The sequence below is a fragment of the Agelaius phoeniceus genome, chromosome Z, assembly GCF_051311805.1.
Source record: "Agelaius phoeniceus isolate bAgePho1 chromosome Z, bAgePho1.hap1, whole genome shotgun sequence".
Classification (NCBI taxonomy): domain Eukaryota; kingdom Metazoa; phylum Chordata; class Aves; order Passeriformes; family Icteridae; genus Agelaius; species Agelaius phoeniceus.
Genome location: NC_135303.1, coordinates 63195972 through 63219034, shown reverse-complemented (window position 1 = coordinate 63219034; position 23063 = coordinate 63195972). Strand labels below are relative to the sequence as shown.

General features: G+C 36.9%; 1 protein-coding gene across 21 annotated transcripts in view; it reads right to left on the bottom strand.

Moving 5' to 3' along the window:
* MPDZ (multiple PDZ domain crumbs cell polarity complex component) overlaps positions 1–23063 on the bottom strand; it is a 94741-nt gene that overhangs the window by 50099 nt on the left and 21579 nt on the right. For 17 of the 21 annotated variants that reach the window (XM_077172346.1, XM_077172347.1, XM_077172345.1 and 14 more), the window contains 12 exons: positions 21823–21951; positions 20385–20588; positions 17594–17708; positions 15196–15284; positions 13351–13546; positions 11946–12044; positions 9956–10035; positions 9111–9257; positions 7737–7904; positions 6586–6771; positions 3607–3816; positions 1042–1158 (listed from right to left, as the gene is read on the bottom strand). In XM_077172346.1, coding sequence (XP_077028461.1) covers positions 1042–1158; positions 3607–3816; positions 6586–6771; positions 7737–7904; positions 9111–9257; positions 9956–10035; positions 11946–12044; positions 13351–13546; positions 15196–15284; positions 17594–17708; positions 20385–20588; positions 21823–21951 — 1740 coding nt within the window. The remainder of the gene's footprint in view (positions 1–1041; positions 1159–3606; positions 3817–6585; positions 6772–7736; positions 7905–9110; positions 9258–9955; positions 10036–11945; positions 12045–13350; positions 13547–15195; positions 15285–17593; positions 17709–20384; positions 20589–21822; positions 21952–23063) is intronic. The other 4 variants (XM_077172349.1, XM_077172362.1, XM_077172354.1 and 1 more) reach the window with 2 other exon arrangements.

The window sequence follows — 23063 nt, the reverse complement described above, 5'->3', positions numbered from 1 at the left end:
GAGCAAGAAAAATACTGTTACCTAACTGCTAAAGGTAACAAACTGAAGAATTAAAAACAGGCAGTCTTGTTTAAAAGCAAGCTATTAATCAGCTTGTCATATACAAATGTGAAAAAACAGCAAAACTGCTGGAAGCAGTAATGCAGAGATTTTCTCCTTGACAGGATACATTTCAGGTTCTTGTTCAATTTTGACTTTTTCTCTAATGAACTAAGTTCTCATGTTTAGAAGCTGCTTCCCTGCTCAGGTGCCCAGAAAATTAGGGCCTAATAATTTCAACATTAGACCCAGAACAGAACAAACAACCATGAGAATACACACTTAGAATACATACATATACATGTGCATTCTGGGTTATTGCTTCATTGTTTTTTTTTTTTATTTTATTTTGTGGGAGGAGAGGTTGGGGGATTTTTTGCTGTGCCCTAGGTCCTGTGTCTTTTTAATCTGAGTTCTTATTGGCAACTTCTGGGCTATGTAAGGCACTGAATGCTCAGGTAAGCCGCATTGTTCGTACAAGTGAACACCTTTTGACCTCGCAAATCTCATAATCACTGATTGATGTTGAAGGCTGAAGAATATTATTAGGAGGAAGTATTTGCAGCTTTTGAAGACAGAGTATTCCTTGTGGATTACATGCAAAAAGGGAATATCAAAAACCTTCCACAGTAGAAAAGTGATGTATTACGATACATAGAAAAATAGGCACATGAAAAGGTGCACATCTGAAAAGGTGAGATTTCCAAAGGGATGTTCAGTGCATGCAAGGACAAGGGGATAGCCATGCACTTTTGAAAACATCAGCAAAATACTTTTTTTTTTCCCCAGCAGTGAACATATCAGAGGCCAGATTCATAGCTCATGCAAAAAGATGAAGTCTCTAGACACCAGTTTCTACAAAGTCAGAATCCATCCCTCCTATGGTGGATGAGTAATGTGGAGACAGTGCACACTAAAAATAAGCATGGACAGTGACAAGGCAACTCCTTTCACTACAAAATGCAAAGACTGAAGAAATCTGTGGTAAGTTGGGCCACTAACCAGAGCCAGCTCAGCATGGAAGAGGGCTGCATCAGCTGGCCCCTCTTCCTCAAGTGACTGGGCAGTGTAGAAAAAGCAATCTTCCTTAGCAGAGACATAGCCCTCCTCAGGTGAAAGCTGCAGAAAGAACGAAGCTCTGAGTCGGATGAGTGGCCTGGACACAGCAGGTGCAGTGTGCATTCTGTGAGAGGGGCAGGGGGCTGTTCAGAAAGGCAAATGGATTCCAAATGCAGCAAAGAGATCATTTTAATCACAGTCACAGTATCCAGTGGGTAAAGAGACTTTTTTTTTTTTTTTTTTTTAATTTACCTGAATTGATTCAGCTTCACACCTCATTCTAAAACCCCAAATAATGAAAAAGGTTTGTCCAGGTATACCACAGAGCCCACAAGTTAAGTCTAGGCTCATTTTCAATTTCTAGTCTTAATAAAGATAAACTAAAATTGCCATCACAGCTGCCAACAGAGAAAGAGCCTAACAGCAGAGGTTAGGCTCTTGCCTAACCACATAATCTTGCTAGCCACAGAGCAATCCTGCTTGCAGGCAGGAAGACTTCATCTACTCTCTGTGTTTCACAATTGTATCTGTCAGCCTCTAGAGGACAAAATGTAATCTGACTATAAACCAAGACCTTTTTCCAACATAATTTGATAGTAGGTGCATTTGTCCAGTACTGCAAAAGAAGCAGGGATTATTTGCAACATTTAATTACTTGGCAAATTTAATACATGAAATATTGAAGTGCAAATGCCGTATGTTTACAACTTTAGGGAAACAAAACCACATGCATTTTCTCTTTTAGAGTGGCATCTTCTAGAGTATGAAATTTCAATTGCAATTAATATGGAGTCTCCAATTAAAAAAAAATTAATTTAGCAGAGCAAGTTAAAATGTACTCTCTTACTACAAAAAGCAAGGTTTCTGGGAACTTAAACAATAGACATTCCCTCCCACTCTCTCCACAAAGATCTACTAAGAATGAAAATTTGGTATCTACATCCATAAGGGTTACAAGATTATAAATTTATGAAAGGCAAAAATGTACCCCTTGAACTGTATTGCACTTACTAATATAGAGAAAGGTATCTTCCTTGTATGTATGAACTAATGCCATTCTCCTGATTTGAACTTAACCAACCAGGGATGCTCGTTCACTAGCATTCTTACTGCGATACTATCTCAGTGACCATAGGTAACCTTTAACCCCCTTTTTCAAATTTTTCCAGACTACCTTATAAAACCAAATCTGAAATAACCAGTTAGATGTATACAAAGTGAAGACCACACAATATAACATAAACAAAGTGTGCTATTTAAATACAAAGATTGCATAGAAACTTGTGAGGGGCTGGAGTGTTAATCGTCAACGCATCAAACATTTGCAGAAGCAGCAGGCACTTTGCTGACCAAGCACAAAGTAACCACCCAGCTACAGAGGGGGTGCACACCCACCACCTAAGGCTACAAGCTGGGTTTTGAGCCGGATAAGGGAAGAGCCTGGTAAAAAGCAAATCCTGAAAGGTGCCATGGTGCTTTTTATCATATCCATGACATTACACAAGTGGCTCAGGTGTGAAACTCCCCTCTAGAGACCTACCAGGACACTCACATAAAGCCTGAAGGTATTCATGCCTTCTCATGGGCTGTAATTCGCTCCATTATGGTAACCTGAGAGGAAGCTGTAACACCTTAGGTGTCATTAACCATCAAAGGGAGAAATGCCCCGTGATCTATGGTGTTACATGAGCCAGTGTAAAACTCTCCACCTCATGGGATGTAGTTGGGCATTCTCACCTAGCCTGAGCATGTATTAACTCTTTGAACTTTGTGTTTCAAGGGTTTCCCCCATCCCCAGTGGATCAAGACTGTGACCAGCACTTTGAAGGGGCACTGAAATTGCAATAATCAAGTCTTGTCACTGGATCCATGGGTGGTGACTACATACCTTTCTATCCTTATCCCTTCTTTTTCTCTGTTTTCCCATATACATTTTCTGAAGTGTTATTTTTTTGCTTTTATATGGTTGCATTTCTAACTAAAATACCTACATTTTAAAATTTGCCAAGTATTATTCTACCTTAATGTTCTTAAGCTTGCAAGTAGAAATTTGTTATTGAACCTCTTGAATGTTTTCTTGTTTCTCCCACACAACACCCAGAATAAATAAAACAACCTCCCCAAGCAGAATAGCAGCTGTAACAATACTATACCTTGCAAAGCAAAGAATCAGTAAATTCCACACAAATCAAAACCAACTTTATGTCACCATCTCACACATTCAGAGAACCATGTAAAGTGTACAGTGTACAATATTATGGCAACTTTCAGCCCTGAAGGACTCCGCTGTTTGCAAGGTGTTTTGCTGTTTTTTCATCTGCAGGACATGTGTGCTAGGTCCTGCAATCACTACACCAGCAATATACTACCCAAGCTACTCCTACATGTGAGGTAATATTTGGGCCACCCAACTGTACCTCAAAACACACAAATGTATGGAGAAGTCAGGATCAGCGTGTACCAGCTTCAATTATATGAAAAATACACACTGAATTCCCAAATCCTTACAGGCAATGGTTTGGCAACTCCTATTTTAACTGTTCCTGTCGGGGCTCCTTTCAGTGCTTGCACCGCTTCCTCCAGGCTGCCATTTTCCAAGTTGATATCGTTGACAAACATAAGCCGATCTCCAGGAAGAAGTCTGCCATCTTGCTCAGCCACACCCCCGGGAACTAATGAGCGAATTACAATTACAGTGTTTGCTGGATCAACAGGATCCTAATTAAATAAAAGGGAAGAAAAATATTTAATTTTTTTTACTCTTTTATATCTTGAGAGGACAATTTTTATTCATGACCTTTTATTGACTAGAGTTGTGTTATTAAGAAATGTTGCTCTCCTCTAGATGAACCCTCAGTAGGAGCAAACCATGCTGTCTGTACTGTGCATACATTTAGACCTCCATTAATTTCAATTCTTAAATGTAAAAATTATTACTCCTGTCTAGGTGATGTTCCATCATGTATCTCCAATTTAAAATACTACTATATGTGCACAGTGTCATTCATGCACACCAGAAATTCATAGACTTCCTACTGTAACAACAGTGTTGCAAACTCCATCCTCCCTCGCACTCAGAGGACACAGGTGGGGAATGTAGATGGGGGAAAATGTAACACATACACTCTAGTGGAACAAATTACTTATTTTCAATAACTGACTTGTACTTCATGATATTGCTCAAATGAGAAAGTAGTTTTCAAGAAGCAAGGCCTTGTGCATGCCTAATTAAACACTTACATGAGAGAAGAACATACCAATATATAGGACTAATCAACAAGACAAAGTGATGTTTGCTTTTAAGAAAGAAAACTGCTTTTAAGTGATCATCCTCCAATATACTGATTTTTATTAAAAAAAAACTAGCATCAAATACTATTAAAAGGGATATATAATTCTTCTATAACAATTATCACATACGCAAAAAATTTCTGCAATTCTTACAGAACTACATTCACAAGGAACATCATGTTAATACTTCCAACATGCAGTTCACTTAAGAGCATGAACAGAAAAAAAACCCAAAAAATGTAACCCTGTAACAGTTTTACTGAAAGCAAAAGTAGAGAAAAGCAAACATCTACAGACCAGCATGCAGCTGTAACAAGTTTTTATGTCAAGATGTACATCTGAAAGGACAGACACCATCAAAGCAACATGAAAATGCCACAGGAATACGGAGACCGCTGAAAGCTGGTGTGAGAGAGAAGTATTGATGGAGGGAGGGAGGGAGGGAGAGAGAGAGGGATGGAGGGAGTGAAGGAAAGAAGGAAGGACATCAAGAAGACCCTTAGCACTTGATGACAGTAAAAAAAAAATGCCATGGAGCAATAAAACACTTCCCAAGTCAAAATGTAACTAGCAGTGCTGCTGAGCATTGACATTTTCCTTACTATTTTAACAGTAAATATTTACACTGTCACTTTAGATGGCACTGCATGACACATTTTTGGGGAAAAAAAAAAACAAGCCTCTCTGGTCTATGTGACAGTCCTGTTTAGGGTTAGAAATTATGCAGACCTTTCTACAGGCCTGCCATTGTATAAAAGATAAGGAATGCATTAGTACGAGCACAAATCTCCTTAAGTTTAGTTCACCCTTCACTGAAAATGAATAGAGAATTTGATGGAAACAGAAAAATAGAAATGTAAATCTCCCTGTAAATTTACTGTTCACAATCTTATAAGAAAGAAAAACTTCAGTGACAAAGTGGAATTTTTTTACTGCACATCAAAGGAGAGAACACATGACAGTACCCAAATATTGCAACATCAAAAAAAAGCTAAGTGTTAGAAAGCTGAGTAAAGCTGGAAGACTAACTTCTATTTGAAAAATGTAAGTTATACTACCTTATATTTGAAAAATACGTTAACCAGCTTAAGGCACTTCCCACAAGCCTATAGTACTATTATCCATAAACAAAATTCAGTCACTAACCACATACGCACCCACCATTTGTGTTAATGCTCAAAAGAGGCTGAAGCAAAAAGATCTTCTACTGAGTGCTGACATGGACTTAAACACTCAGTCTCCTCTGTGATGTCTCACTGCAGAGCATCATGAGCAACACTTTAAAGAGTAGTCAGTGCTCAGCATTCATAAAAGACACTTTACTATACCTTTATCTTTCACATTATTACACTACACTGCTCTTCATTTTATCACTGTGCAAATGCAAAATCTAAGCCATAGCTTAATTGTAAGGAGTGCCCTGGGGCCATAATTTCCCCCTGGAAGTTATGTCCAGATGCAAATGCATTTCTATGGACAAGATCAAGCAGAAACCTGGAAAGAGATGTGACCCCCACAGCACCACAGCACAGCTCAGCAAAAGCCTACATTGACCTCAGGGTGAAATTACTTGATATTCAATTAAAAATTATCCACTGGAAAACTGGGAACAGGCGGAATATTTGTTCTGACATCCTTACCAAGTGAAGGCAAGAGACAGGCAGTAAGCTGTTGACTGGGACACACCAAGAAACATATTTTAGATATCCAGGAATTCTGAAGTCAAACACAAAATGAATGGGGATGTTTAAGCATGTCCCCGACAGACAGCAGCTAAGCAAGGGATTTCAGAATTACAGTTCTGGATTTTAGTAAATCCTGCTTTAAGCATTTAAGTCCTTTATTGGATCTTGCCCTAAACACCTCACTGCAGGTGCAAAATACATGGCTAAATGCCTAAATATGCTGGCTACATAACTTCTTGTCCTTGGATCACTAGGAGACAGGTTTTTGAAAACCCTAGCATATAATGGATCATCTGTTTTTCTGAACCAGTATTACTATCATTCGAAACTGTAGTCTTAATACAATGAGACAAATATGGAATATAATTACTGGAATGCCTATCAGCTGTGATTAGTTCTACTCTATTGCTTGGTTTCAATTAATGTTGACCCTTAAAATGCATAGAACATACTGCAAGATCCAAACAATATGAAGTATTTTGTCCTCCATCCAAAGAAGTGCAGAAATTACCTGATAGTCCAATATGCTAAATCCAAGCCCCATACTCCCTTTCTCCAGCTCAATGTGCTGTATTTCTGTTTCCCACATTGCCAGAGACGAGCTTTGCACCTCTTCCATACTCTGACCGTTATCAGCTGTTTCCAAAGTTGTTCCCTCTGTGTTTGAGGAGCCGACAAATCCAAGCTCTATGTGACCCTGAGAAAAACAGTAAATGTTCATCAATAAAATGTAAACACTTGAGAATCTTTAGAGACAAAAACCTGCTTACAAAAAAAAGATAAAACCTAAGTGATATCTCTAAACACAGAAGAAGTGCAAGCACTCAGGAGATTTAACAAACACTGATAAACCTCACGCAAAATTCATATCCTTCATAGCCAAGCTGCAAGTATATTAAACTACTCACGACAAAAATATTTAGAAAATTCTGTCGAATGAAAATCTTCAAAAAACTTCTTTAGTATATGCATTCAAATATATGGGAAATATATGTTATTAAATATTATGTTTAAAATATGCCTTCATTAAATGTAATCATACTATAGTAGCCAGAATATTTAATAAAAGTAAAAACAAACAAATATGTACATACACAGACTTTTCTTCACTTGGTTTCATAGAGAAGTTTAGAAACTATAAGCCGAATTTGGTGCCTTGCTCAGAACTCAGAGTTAACTGTTTCTCTTTTCATACAAATGCTATTGCTTTATATACTACACCCTAGGCTATTCCTACATGTTTAGTTCACCAGGCTGCCCAGAGCTGTGCACTTACAAGTGACAGAAGCGTAAGTCAAGGAAAGCAAACACAGCTATGTGCAATGCAAACCCAGGTAGCAAAGTTCAAACCTAGATTAAATACATTCAGATTCTAAAGAACCCAAGTTCAATTTGCTATACTCCTATATCTTGCCTACAGGACAAGAAGTACAGTACTTAGAGAGAAAGCCCCACATCCTAGAATATTTTGCCTGTGACCAGCCAGGATTCATATCTTCTGGGGGCCTAAAAATAGCATATAAACATTATTTGCTGTTTCCTATTAGACTGGCTCCAATTCCAAAAAATATTAAAATATATTTCTAATCATATAGAAGAATTTAATCTTCTTTTTTTCTCAAGGAAACTGTCATTTTCAGTGATTGTTTAAAGACAAAATACCTTTTCTGTGAGCTGAACTTCAGACAGGCTTAGACTCTCTAGTATTTCTGGTTGAGTAACAGGTGGAGCTACTGGACGACAGCACACCATTGTCACCTTAATAGGCAGCTCTTTCAAGATACTGACCACATCCTTGTGGTTTTCTCCAAGCAGAGAGATGTCATTCACCTCAAAAAATAAAGAATACACACTGATTAGAACTACAGTGTTCATTTGAAGCACAATAACAAAAATGAGTAAAAAAAACCCAAGCCAACCCCAACTCACTAATCACCTCATTAAAAAAAAGTAAAATAAAAGCAACAAAAATCCCCATGCTAATAGACACTTCCAACCCTTAATTTCTACTCAATTTGGTTCTCAGTACCAAGATACGTATTGAACTAAATGTATGTATGGTCTTTTAAATTGCATGATACTGCCCTACAAACACCATATACAATGTACCTTCATGTTTCTTGCATTAATATAAACCAAATTCACATCTTAATTCTAAAAGAATAATTTAGAAAAGTAATTAGATGTTTAGTCCATTCACTGAGTTGGGATAATCCTATTAAATCTTAATACTTTTGCTACATATTCTTTTTTGGTGACTGTCTTGGTTTCAGCTGGGATAGGGTTAATTTATTCTCACTAGTTGTGCAGTGCTGTGTTTTGGATTCAGTTTTGGATTAGATAACACACCAGTGTTTTGGCTGCTGCTAAGCTGAATCAAGGAGTTTTTGATGTTTCATGCTCTGCCAGTGAGGAGGTACAAAAAAGGAAAAAAAAAAGCTATGAAGGAACACAGCAGGGATAAGTGATCTAAATTGGCCAAAGGGATATTCCACACCCAAGAGCGTCATGTCCCCAGTATGTAACTGGGGAATTAACTGGAAAGTGCACTGATCAGAGCTCAGGGACAGGTTCTGGCATTGATCAGCAGGTGGTGGACACTTCCATTGTGCATCACTTGAAGGTTTTTCTCCTTTCTACTAATATTTCTAATATTATTATTATACTTTACTTTGTTTCAATTATTAAACTGCGGTTATCTCAACTTACAAGGTCTTACTTTTGATTCTCCTCCTCATCCCAGCAGACTGGGGGTGAGTAGGGTAGGTAAGCAAGTGGCTGCATGGTGCTTACTGGCCAGCTGAGCTTAGACTATGCGAGAGACCTTGGACTATCGAAAAGTCAGCTAAGAAAGGTATGTATGTAAGCACATGTACTCACATAAATATATGTAAGTATATATGAAGTGACTACTCAACCACTAACTGGCATGCCGTTAGGCATACATCACTCCCATGGTCATAGCCTATGAGAAGAAACTTACTGCTCAAAAACCTTACTGAATGCAGACTAAGAAAAAGCAGTACTTATTCTTACTTCTAGCAGTTCATCTCCACTGAACAGCTTGCCACTTCGTCCGACTGGCCCTTCAGGTAAGATAGATCTGATAAAATGATGACCCACTGTAGCTTCAAGGCTTATCCCTAACCCACTGCTTTCACTAAATTTATTAACCACAGCCACCTAAAATAAGATGAAGAAATGGTTACATTTGTCATATTTACAGCCAGATCTGTTACTTTCCACTTCAATTAACATGCAATTAGGTCAAAATTCCAGAAGTGAGAAACCAGAAGTACTATCACGTAAAATGGGGAGTCAGGTAAAAACTGACTCGTCGACCACTTTGCAATACACGAGTGGGAACTGCTTATGACAACAATGTATCTAATAATACCTAGTTCTGCAGACACTACATCTGTGACATGTGATCTCCTAAAATCAGATACTACTTTTCTTCTGTATCTACAGTATATGTTCTATGCGTTATTTAGATCATTACGTGAAATCATTTACTCAGTATGCAGAATGAGAATGAAGGTTCAAGTCCTAGCTAATGAAGTGAGCTTTGAGGTTCACATTAAATATTTTTTCTCTAAATACATTTATTCTCCTGAAGCTAGAAAATAAGTGAAACAATAGTCATGGGCACAGTAATCATACAAGTCTGCTATGGTTTTGATAAAATACAGAAAAATACATATCTATATTCAAAGTCTATAATTAGAATAATCTCAAGATACTAAGGAGCATATGTGTAATTTTCATACATGAAGTTACAAATGCAATACAAGCATATTTCTCTCCATATGTTGTCAAGATAATAGATGCACAGATGAAAGAGATGCATATTTAACAAGAGTAAACAAAAATTTACCTACCACTATTTCATAATTCGAACCCATAATCCTCTGCCATTTTATCTTTGCAGCTGCTTCTTCTGTACTAGTTAGCTGGAAATCTAAAATTTATATTTAAGATTATTGTGACAAAAAATTAAAAAAAAAAAACCTAGTAAACTCCTACAACTGATAAAGTATATGGAACATGCACAATGACACAATCATTCCCACGATGTCAGAACTCTCCTAAATATGACTAAAAATTTGGCATGTTTAGTCTCACCAAGCTTGGGGTTACCACAGCAAAAACTTGCAAAGCAGTATAAAGATTCCAATCAAAAGATTCCAATCATTCCAATGAAAAACTAACTGTGTATTTTGAAAGACATGAACAGTCAAATAGTTTGGTGGCTGGGAAAAAAGATACATACTAGCCTCAGAGTTAAGTCAAGTATTTGCAATTTTTCAAGATGAAAATGAAAAGGTTGTATTCAAGCCCTATGTTAAATCAGACTACATGTGTGCTGGTCAGATTAATTCAGGGGGACGGCTAAAATAGGGCTTAAAAATGTACACTGATCCTTTTGGACAGACCCTGTATTTTACAGAGAATGTCCAAAAAACACAATCTGGAGATCTTTTTTTTTTATTTTTAAAACCATGAGAACAACTGTGAAAGACCTTTCTGAAACAGTAAGCCCTAAAGGTCAGTAACAGAATGCAAGAAGTCCAAGTTCTTTGCTTTTTTTAAAAAATTATTTTAATAGCTAAAGAACAGTAACAAATTTGGAAAGGAAGGAAGCGGGAGAAGTACAGTGATACAGTGACAGGCTAGGTAGCAAACTGTGGCAAATCTTAATTTGACTGAAAGTTTATTTGCAGGTTTTAAAACAGAGAAATGCTTTCTTTCTGCTCATTTCCCCTTCATTCACATTGTCGAGCCTCTATGGCAGAAACCAATAAAAAGCAGTATTTAGATACAGCTGCCAGCAAACACAGCAAGTTTAACAGGATCCTACATACTCGAGGTCCATGGTCTAGGCTGTGTCTACAGTAAGTATCAAAATAAACTCTTCAGATCTGAATGCTTATCACAAGCAAGGAGAAGAATCTTCATTACAAAGTTCTCAAAATCTCAAAGTGATTTTAGTAAGAATGACTAGGAGCCTCAGACAGTGTTTTAAGTCTAGTCATTGCCCAGAGACATTACTAAATATAAAGTCAGATGTTGCATTGTATTCAAGGAGGACAATACTTTCCCCAAAGCCAAGACACAGCAGTATCTGAAGGGAGGAAGTTAAAAAGAAAGTCCGTCAGCTATCCAAGAAGATCAGAAAGCATGAGTTATGAAAAGATATATATCGCAGAACTTTTCAGTTCCTCCTTTTACTTCAGAAGCACAAAAATGTTACACATCAAGTTGACACATCAAGTTATGTCTAAATCTGAAAAGCATATCATCACACAGGACTTCTGAAAATGCTGAACAGTGCTCTAGAAGATCAAGCAGGAAAAACATAGAAAATAGGAATTTTGACAAAAAGTATGGGAAAATTTGGAGAGTATCAGTAAACCAGAACTGACTGAATTTCAGACATTACCAGAGAATACTAAATGAAATGTAAGCTCAAGAATTTGGGAAAAGGAAATTCATCAGAAGATGCAGAAGTGCTGGAATGCAGCTGCACAGCTGCAGACAACTGTAAAGATAACAGGGAATGGGAAAGAAACATTTTTTTTTCCTAGGCTAGACTAAGAGATATGCAAAACTAGACTAGGAGAGGGTTAAGCAAGTAGCCAAAGCAGACTGCTTCATGTGATATCTTCAGCATATAATTATTTTCAGTCACATACAGTAGTCCTGTTCCAACAAAACTTACAATTGAGAGCCCATGATTAAATGTATGACTACTTTGACTTTCTAGTTCTACCTCAGCTACAGAGATTGCAGAAGATGGAAAGACACACAAAACACCTGATCTTTGTGTAAGCACACAGAAGGGCATTTTCACAGAATAAAATATTAAACCTTGAGAACCTGTTTCCTGTTGTTTCACGTCAGTTCCCATATTTACCACACTGGCACTGCATGGCAGTGATGGGGATCCCTGTTCTGTTTCATTGTTATCTGAAAAAAAGAAGAAATCTTTTCAGCTATTTAGCTATTTTATATGTCATAATACTTATCAAGCTCACAGGTATGCTCTGGGACACCAACTCTCTCCTTCACTGGACTTCAGAGTACTCATATTTTGCAAATGGAATCTGGCATGTGTGGCCCAGAAGAAACATCACATTTCAAAGACACTGTCTTCTGTTAATGCATTGCCTTCTCCAGCGAGTTCAACAAAAAAATCTGACAAAAGAACCCACCACAACCATCAGTACCTGCATTTCTATGACTAACTAAAAATACATCTAAATATAACATTCTTTAACATTCTTGTATTTGTTTCTTTTTTTTTTTCCTTTGTGCAATTCAGAAAGCTGACACTGGAAACAAAAATGCTTCAGCCTTGGAGAGCTGTATAGCTGGCACACTTTTCATATGTAGAAAACCTCTCCTTCCACCAAATTCTGTTATGTCTGTTGTGACCTGTCAGATGTCTTGAACACCTGTTGGCTGGAGAAACAGCATCCTGAACACTGGCCTATACCTCTTGTTAATGGTGGGAGTGGGAGGATGAAATACATGTAAGATGCTACTGGCTCTTTGAAAATCTTGTGCAAGATGGAGATTAAGCCTCTGTTGACTACCTGTGACATACTTTCACTGACATCAAACTATAACACAAGCAGCTATTTTGTGCTTCCAGCCCCTGTGCAGATACATAACTTTCATTCAAACAGTGACTTTCAAGACATGGCACATATACTTAAATATGTGCAGAGTATGTAAGATAAAGCTGCACTAGTCTCAAGTCATCAGCAGCAAAATTACTACTGGTCTCTGGCATCTGAACATTTTACACATCCATTGTCAATACCCTATCAGCCCTTAAATACAGGCTACTCCTCTCATTCCTCTACCTTGTAACAAGCAAAAGTAAAAGGGGATGAGATTGATTATGCTCATCAAGGAGGGTCTTTCTCTGATTGCTTTTGAATGCAGCTCTCACTCCTGAGTATGAATAAAACATTTGCTGCCTTCTTACCATTCAAAGATTTGCAGGATCAAAGGCTTGAAGCAATTCAGACAGAAGTGCAATGCAGGAAAGAACATTCAACACTCACTTTGAAAATGTAGCAAATAATACCACTGTATATAAAAGATTAATCAAACCATTGCAGACAAAACTCCACCCTCATGTACAGCAGCTACCATTACCATCTGTAATGGCTAACCAGAATTAATCTGGCCCATTTACTTACAGTTTGCAATTGAAAAGAAAAATGTTTCAAGCCAACTTAACAGCAAAGCCAGTTTTAATTACCTTTGGCTGTGGTACTATCCCTTGTTTGGAATAATAAGTCCTGCTCAACAGGAGCACTGAAGTCTTCCTGGGGTGGAATACGATTTTCCTGTTTAAGACCTCTTCTGATCAAAGTGAGCCGAACCGTTTGTCCCGTGTGCCGCAAAACATCAACTGCTTGCTGGTTAGTAAAACCCTGAAGATTTGTTCCATCCACCTGCAGGATCAAGCAGCTTTTCAGCTCACCCACAGAGAAAAAGTTCAGGGCAAAACAATGCAGTGAGCTCTAAGCATTTGTTAGCCTAAGCAAAAAGCAAGTGGAGGGGCAAGAACAAAACCTATACCGTTTTATGTAGTTGGATATGCTAAGCACACCCACTGGAGTAGCCCAGAGCTAGGTGACAACCAGCACCACAGCAAAGAGGAGAGGAGCACCCACCATGATGTAGCCAGGCAGATCTGCTCTGCAAGGTGGGAGAGGATATAGCATGTGCTGTGCAGGGCATATTGTACAGCCTGTCACTCAACCACTTCAGCCATCCCTACCTCTGAGGGATAATACTGGGTGAATAAACAACACAGCCATGGCTAGGAGTTCTGAAGAAACAAGGAGACACACATCGACCCACTAGGGCAGAAAGACCTACAGAGTGCAGTCATTCTGAGGTCAAGTAAACTTAGATACAGAGAAGTCTACCAATGAACACCATGAATTCCAATTTAGAAACAGAACACTGTTGCAAACAAGTAGACATTATCGCTGGTTCATCATTATAAGAGTTTAAAGAATAAAATTTTGCCTCCTTTGTTTCAAATTATTTTATTATCTCATTAACTTGGGGTTTTTTATGAAATTCAAAACTTTGATATTTCTTAATTCTATCCCATTACCCCTACCTAGCACCCACCATGTTTTATTCTTCTTCTCCCTGCAAACTCCATTATGTTCTATTATTCCTACATCTACCTCACAGTGCCTTAAATGTCTCAAATACTTCTTACAATACCATGCTCTCTGACTCCTGTATTTGTTTCTGCCTCTCTACACAAAACACATCCTTCATTATTTTAAGTCCTCTTAAATGAAGAATGAATCTCCTGGACCCTTAGTCATTTGTTGTCCTTCTCTGAAATTCTTCTAAAGTAACTAAAAATAAGGTGTGACTATTTAATTTTTCCTCCACACTAAAACCATATTTAAAAAACATTTTTTATTCTTCAGTGTCTGAGATCACTCAAATAGTTTTCTCCTTCTGCAGCTGGAGCAGAAAAAGAAAACAAACTTCGGAATAATCCATTTTAGCCATTTGTATTCAGCATGTAAATCATTACAAAAAATATATGTACTTCCACAAACAAACATGCAGGCACTTCTGGAGAGAGACCATAACCTGTTCTTAGAGCTGTTTTCACACAAATGCAAGGACAGATATATGAGAGACACAAAAATGCACTCCCTGCACTCAGGACCTGATTTCCACCACAAAACCAAGAGTTTATAAATGAAAATATGTTCTTATTTCTCTGAACACCTAAAACTTTTGAACATAACTTCTTAAAATAATTTTGAAAACAGTTGCTCAATTTGAATCAGATTTTGAAATTTCACACTTACCAACCTCCTACTGATAAGGAGGATATATAATGATATAGCCTCACATACAAGATTTTTTTTAAGAATTTTAAGTTACATGCAGGTAGCATAATCAGAAAACTTGTGGTGAGATACTCTGTCAGGAAAGGACTCAGAACTGCAACACTGATCCACTGAGTATTTTAAACAAGTACTTCATGAGCTTTTCTTTGCAACATCAAGAAGCAGAGTCTTGTAGACAAGCGATCTCAGTTCATCCCGCGTTTACTTACAGCTATAATTTGATCTCCAACATGGATTCTGCCATCATGTTCAACAGCACTACCTTTTGTAATGCTTTTCACAAAGATACCAGAAGGTTCTGGGATGAAAAAAACAGGGAAAATTAAATTAACTGATTTATTAAGAAACAATTTAAATAATGCAACTAAAGGCACCAATCAATAAAGGGGATAAAAAAGAAAAAACAATCCCAAAATAAGATAATAAAGGAATCATAAAGAAGGCAATGATTTAAGAAAAACATATATATTATTATCATCTTAAACAATGAGCCAGATTGTCTGTCTGCATTTTTTGGATCAGATTTAATTCAAAACCTTACAAGGCCAAATACACAATTCCTGATGCAAAACAAGAAATATTCTTGATGCAAAACAAGAAATATTCTAACTTCCTTTAATCTAAATGTTGAAACCAGCATAGACAAAAAACATATTTCTGACTTTTGCCAGATTTGGACAGAAAATTCAGCTTGAGTACACTAATCCAGCAATTTCTGAATTTTCTATGTACCTAATAACAGCTTAAAAAAATGCATGTTTGGATTGCCATATTGATAAAATTATAAATGAACAGGAACACAACTTTATGTTTGAACCAATTTTTAACTGCCGTTATCACTATTTAATAAAAAGGTCACAAAGTTTTAAAAACTCAAACAGAACAACAAAATTAAACAAAAAAACACCCATCAAAAACATTTTAGTTACTAACTAGTGACTACTTTTGAATCAAAAGGAAAATAATACATAGAAGACACCTACAGAAGGGACACTTTACTAAAAGAAAACATTTCAAGAAAAACACACTTACTTTGAAACAACTTCAACAGCTCAATAAAATACAAATATATGGAGTTCCTACATGAACATTTTGCACAGCTTACATTAAATCAGGAGAAATAACAGTGTAAACAGGCATGAAATCACTCTGATGGTCTCAGGCCTGTAACACTGGTATCAGAAATCTTAACAGCATCTACTTTTTCTCAATAAATGTTCTCACTCTATTAAATGAATATGCTTGATGTGAACATAATACACTAAAAAATATATTTTGAAAGCTGTCACACCCTTTGCAGACCTCAAGCTATCTTTTTAATGGCCCTCAATATGACAAAAGTTATAAGGAAGGAGGGTTAATGACTCAACTCAGCTTAGGAAAAATAAGATTACATATATATTCAAGTCATCTCATTGAGAAGTCTCTGTATTTCTGTCAGGTTTTGGGGTTTTTTTGGGGCGGGCAGGGGGTTGGGGTGGGTTTTTGTTTGCCCAGGCTTTGTGCATAATTACAAAGCTGGTCCTCCTAACTTCCAAGCATTCTTATATCCTGTAACAGCTGTAAGATAACATGACAACTCCTTCTCTGACAGCCAAGTTGTTCCGTAACTGTTATGCCACAAAATTGAGTTACCTAACTAGTTCCTGAGACACGGATATTCTCTAACATAGCTACATGCAACACAGTAATTTCAAACTGAAGACCAATGACACCCAAATACTAAATCAGTCAAAATGTGCTCTCAGATCTATACATGTTCTACATCTAAATTTGTCTTTTGAAATTCAACTGGAAGCTGCTAAAGAGTGGACTTTCATGAACTCTGTCTGGTCCCGTGGAAGTCCAGTTATCTCTGATCCAAAAAATTATAGCTAGAACTGCCAAAAATATGGAATGTACCATAATCCATACATTTTTCAAACAATATACAAATCAAAGCAACAGCTCTTTGAGAAGCTTTATGACACGTTCAAAAGACATCCCTTCCTAGCATTACTGAATTTGCCAATTTCCCCTAAAGAAGCCTAAGAGAGATCTGGATTATTTTTGTGAAAAATGTAGTGGAAATTATGAAGTAAAAATAAGCAACTGTCCATGAACATTTCTGCATTTATTTCTTTAAATAAACTTATTTATTGTCTGCCATAGCACACAGATGAAGAAACAGTTATTACATCCAGAAGTCAGTAAAGAATTTGTGATGTGCAAGTAGCATTATGGACATTGTTTAAAAATTAATAACAATCTCTAAAAACTACTCAGAATGCTACTGTGTTGCCCTGTAAGAAGGCTACTTCTAACAGAAAGGGCTCAAACTATTTTACCATTGCTTTTCAAAACCACACAACTATGAGTTTAGCCAAAAGTGAAGATAAAAAGACATTTAAAAATACTGAGGTGGGATTTTTTAATAATAACAATTGCTTTTATTCTGAACATCCTTTTTAAAAAATGAAAACCATTCTTTCTCCTTTTCAAATTTCAAATAGATTTTAAATGGTTAAGGGTTCTTTTAAGAGAAGTTATATCAAAATTAAGTCTTTGATGCACATATACCATAGTATGCAATAGAATGCATAATAAAGTGCAGGAATCAACAATTACCTGATGTCTTGTCCCCAATGTAACCAGCAATAGTTATTCCTAAACCCTGGTTGTTTTTAGTGAGTTCAACATTGAATTTCTCCCCATCCTCACAGCTATCAACAGAAGCATCATCCTAAAAAGAAAAAGGGGATTAGAAAGGAAGCTCTTTTTCTTTAAAGATTCACCACATTCTTTAATGTCAGTAACACATAAGATTAAGATAAAACCACAAAAAAGGAAGTATGAAATTTGTTTCTGTTCTTATTTGCTGTTCATCTGTCAAACAAGAAGTAGGTAACATTCCTCACAGTAAAGCAATGCAGGTCAGCCCATGTCCTCCTTCACCCCACTACTCTGGGATATTACCTTCAACCTATCAAATCATTATTTAATGGATAAAAGATTCGTAAAATTTGCACAAATTGAACAATTCATTTCTTGTACTGCAAGTTACATATATATGTATATGAATATGTAGCTTGCTGATTTTCTGGGATCTCCTCAGAACTAGCTTTAGACTGCTGTGTTATTAAAAAGAGGAAAAAAAAACCCCAAATTGTATTTTCTATTCTACTTGTATAAATTTCTGTTCATTAACTATAGGTGTCTTTTTAAAACTTGCAAATTTAAAATATGCTAAAAGCTATCACTAGTCAGGCAATTGTATTTTTTGCTTTTGAAAGGCTTAAAAATTTCATTTTAGCATATAACAATTATATTTCCAGCTAGCTAAATAATTACAATCTTCATTAATAGCTGCTATAACTCTCTGAATTTCAGTACCAATGGATTTTGTGTCTATTTAATTACTTGTTGTTAATGAAAGTGGAATACATATTAAAATCCTATTTTAACAGTGGGGATTTGTATTAGAAGTTTTTATTCTGCCCCTTCTGCATGCCAAATAGTAGCTAATTTTTTTTTAAGTGACAATATGGCAACCAGGCAGATATTAACTAAAGCCAGTTTGACTAGGTAAGTATGCACCAAAAAAGGTTTCAGGAGAGCTATGATGCTACTTCCCAACAGAATCTGACTTGAGCTCTTTATCCAAGCGACTCCACCAGAAACCAAATTGAACGCAAGAAAAAAAAAAATTTCTAATGTATTAATCATCCCTCTCATTGATGATTAATTATTTTGGCCACAAGTAGTGCCACTAAAAAAAGATCCAATTCTTATAGCCTCCTGAATTTATATAAGATAGACATCTGCAGGTAACATGACAAGAAGTGCCCATTTTGCAAAGCCATTCTGGTCCCAATAATAGTTTTAAGAGCATCATGAAGACTTCACCTACATCGCACCTGATAGGAAGAAACTAAAAATCAAGCTGTTTGAATCATCATCTTTACTCCAGACCCAAATCAATGAGTTTGCATGACTGCTAACAGGGGTGCTCATTCCAAGAACGTGACTTTGTGTAGGCAGGAACAGCTTAAAAATAGCCTGCCTCCTGCCAGGAAAGAAGTACCAGGAAAAAGGTTTTGAAAAGTATGGAAATTGGGAAGGTGGCAAAAACCTCAAATTGTGCCCCTTTGCTATTTTGTCAGTACTCGAAATTGCATATATTCTGCAGCTGCAGATACATCTTCAAACACTGCATCATGTAACCTCAAAAAGGCAAATACTGCAGAAATAATGCACAGATTAAATTATCAAATTCAGCTTTTATTTTGAGAGATGCATTTCAGACAAGTAATACTAGTGTTAAATACTAATCTCTATCTAAAATGCAGGAAGATTTTATATCTCTGAGCTGTAAAGACACAAAAGTACTAGTTTCTTTCTTATCTTTAAGGCTCAGAAATCTCCATGTTAAAATTAACTGTCTTTGCCTTATAGCCACAAAATAGGGGATGAATATATGTTAATTTTTCACAGATATCACTACAATGGACAGAGACAAAATGATGGTAACACCATCTAAATTGTTACATAATATCCATGCATAAATTGCAAGGACTTCTCTTCATATGTGACTTGACTCAAATCTACATTGGAACGGAAGAAAATGTCCAGAAAAACAACAGGAAAAAGTAAAACAAAAAATTCTATATAAGGATAGGCTCAAAAACAACAAACCTTTTCTTCTCTCATTAATTTACTTGATATATTTACATTTCAATGTATCTGGCCATAGCAGTATGTGGCAAAACAGTACTGTTTCTAAATCCCATGAAACCAGACTTTGTTACAAACATGCAAATTACCAGTTTTGTAGAGGTTTTGAGCTGACAAGTCATGATAATATTTACAGCATTTTTTAAGTGGCTGACACTTGTAGAGGAGTAAAGATACAAAGTACAATCATCAGCAGGGGAGTAAGGGGAGCAGCTGGCTTACTTTTTTTAGAAAATATCTAGCAAATGAGCAGTGACAGGTGATGTACGAAAGGATTAGCATCTGTGTGCTGCTTGGCACAGGGAGAAAAGTTCTGATGAACAGATGAAATTATACAGAAAAAAGGCAGACAGAGAAATGCTAAAGACTCAACTAGCTCAGTCCTGAAGAAAAGACTGCGTTGCTTCAGTTGTCCCAATGTAATAACATACCCTTACAAGCAACTCAGAACAAGTTGTTAATCAGATTATACTTATTGAAGTCCTAAACCTTAATCCCAGAAGTCTTCAAGAATACAGTTCCTTGCACTGTGGACTCATTACATTTAAATTCTCCCAGAATTGCACTACTGAGAAGAAAATCCTAGCTTCTGAGAACAGATACAAAATTAATACAAAAAACATTCAAAGAGCAGTTAAAAAGAAAGGAAGTTTGCAATGGGTTACATATGTTCACTGTTGCTTACCTGTTTCTCTGGTGTAGAGGTGGGTACTGGTGTTCCTGGAGGAACTGCGGGTAGAAGGGGTTCCTCAACAGGACCTCTTGCAATTACCAATTTCACTCTATTTCCACACTGCCTGAGAACTTGTGCCACCTGCTCACTGCTCATTCCAGCTAGGTCTGTATCACCAATTTTCAAGATGTGATCTCCACTACACAGTCTTCCATGCTGAAGGAAAAATATTGACGAAAAAATGCCATTTCTCCCATGTACTATTCAACTAGAAAAATAGCACATAGCTTTAGTCACTTATGACATATGAATCAGGTGACTTTTTTTGGATGCCAAGTCAATATCCTGATAACGTGGAGAAGAAAAGAAGGCTGCCTAATGGCACACAAGTTTTATTAGGAATTTCCCCAGAGATATCCAGGAGATCCTTTTTCAAGACATCACCCAAGCACAGAGAAAAAAATGTGCTTAGCTACAAAAAATGTGCTACAGTTACCAGCTCCTACTGGTATTTAACAACTGCATGTAGATTGCAGAACTTTGGGTTCCATTTTCAAGCACACATCCAAAAAACAGAATAGAAATGCATATTAAGGTTTGCACTGATACTAAAAAGCTACTACTAGTAGTAACAGGATTAACCATGACTTCAAAATAAAATTCATTTCTCTCTTCCTGTGATCCAGCTATCTAAACTGATTCACACTGGTTTAGTCTCTTACTGATTAACCTTTAATTAATAAAAAAGCTTCATATGAATTTAGGACATATGACGAGTGTTAAAAAGACAGGTTTGTAAAAGAAACCTATCTACCTGTTCAGGGGAAAGAGGACAGCAGTAAATGCTGTCCATGCCTCTCCAGGCCCTGTTATCAGGCCACTACTACTATTGTTGGAAGACTGACCAGTCTCTGTGCCTACCCAATCCTTGACCATCATAAATGCAGCCAAAGGTACCTGTCCAATGAACAAGCTTGAAATGAGGTGTGAAAACCAAATTCAATTCACATGACCCCTTCAGGCAAGAGCAGAGCCCGTGTCTTGAAGAAGACACATGAAGCCACATACCTGCTCCAAATTTCAGTAAGCTCAGCAGAGAAAAGCAGATGCTCTTAGGACACAGAAAGTCAATCTTTGGAATCCTTACCACCCCTGATTACAAACTCATACACTCGTGAAAGTACACTCGTGAAAGAATTAAGACTGTAAATCCACACAATGTGTATAATGTTACTAGATTTGAAAATGTAATTTAGAACCTAATTCATCTTTAACATTCAAATGCAGACTCCTGCATTAAAGACACCTTTACAGAGGAAAATTTTCCATAATTACTGTTTCTTTTTTTTCATTTATTTGGATAAAAGCTACTACTATTTGGTCTGATCATAAAAGCAATGAGTAATTTCACACCTTACTGAACAGTAACAGAGAGGTAGGTTGAACTTACCTGATCGGCCACCCCTCCTGGAAGGATGGTTTTAACAATCACGCCAGTTGACTTTCCTCCCACTATCCCAAATCCCAGACCTGAGCCATCATTGACCAGCTCTATGGTCTCCACATGCTGCCAGTGAACCTAAAAGGAATAAATAAAAGCTTGCAAATGATTAAAAACATAGCATCATAGAATTGTTCAGGTGTAAAAAGGCCTTTAAGATTATCAAGTCAAACTATTCATATGCATATAGGAATTTGCAGCATATTGTCTCGTATTTCTTGAGTATGTTTTTAATAATGGAAAGTTGGAAGAAGATTTACATATAATACCTTTTCAAAAATTACTATTAGGTGTGATATTACATAATATTTAATCAGTAAATTACTAATTCTATAACAGGTGGAACTTCTCTGATACAAACCAGAGTTGAATAATGAGTCAGAACTTCCAAGAACTCATTGAATGAATACAGGCAGCAGCCTAGCGCTGCCCACCTTCATGCCCCTTTGCAGTCAGTAAATATGCTTCTAGAAAACCACACAGGACTGGAAATTAAAATTTTCAGGTCTGTTCTTCAGGCATGTTCACATCAGCCATTACAACAAAGCAAAAGAAAAACCAAAATCCCAATTCAGTACTTCTAAGTCTGAAAGCAGAACCAAATATTGTGAGGCAGGTAGTAACAGAAATGCCCCATGTAGTATTCTTCTGGGTTGTCTGATGGCAACAGCATGAGAATGAAGTCATTCTGATGGCAGACTGTGTTCTGAAAGGGGCAAAACTGCTCTGAAAGAAAGGCAAATCCTATCTCACTCGCATGGGGCACTCCTTGAAGGGACAGCTGGAAGCTCATGGTACTCTTTCTTCTGAACAAGAACTTCCACAGTAAACTCGTCTGAAATTTAAAACCACAGCTGGTGCTACACCAGGTATAATCTTAAAATAAGCTTTTTTTTGAATAATCAAGGTATTGCAAACTCAAAGCCCCGTGGTACCTGTTTGGAAATCCAGTGTTAACATAAAGCCAGTACAATAAAGCAAAGCCAGAAGGAAAGAGAATGGCTCCTAGTATGTTGCATTTGAAAGCAAAGAGAACATGAAAACTGGGAAAGGTACACTAAACAAACCAGAAGCAGCTATGGAATGTTTGTAAGAAACATCTTTTCATTCAAGGGAAGCTGTTCAGCGAATACAGAGGCAATCACATGGATAACAATTTTGTCACAGCAATACTGGAAAAGAACAAGCTT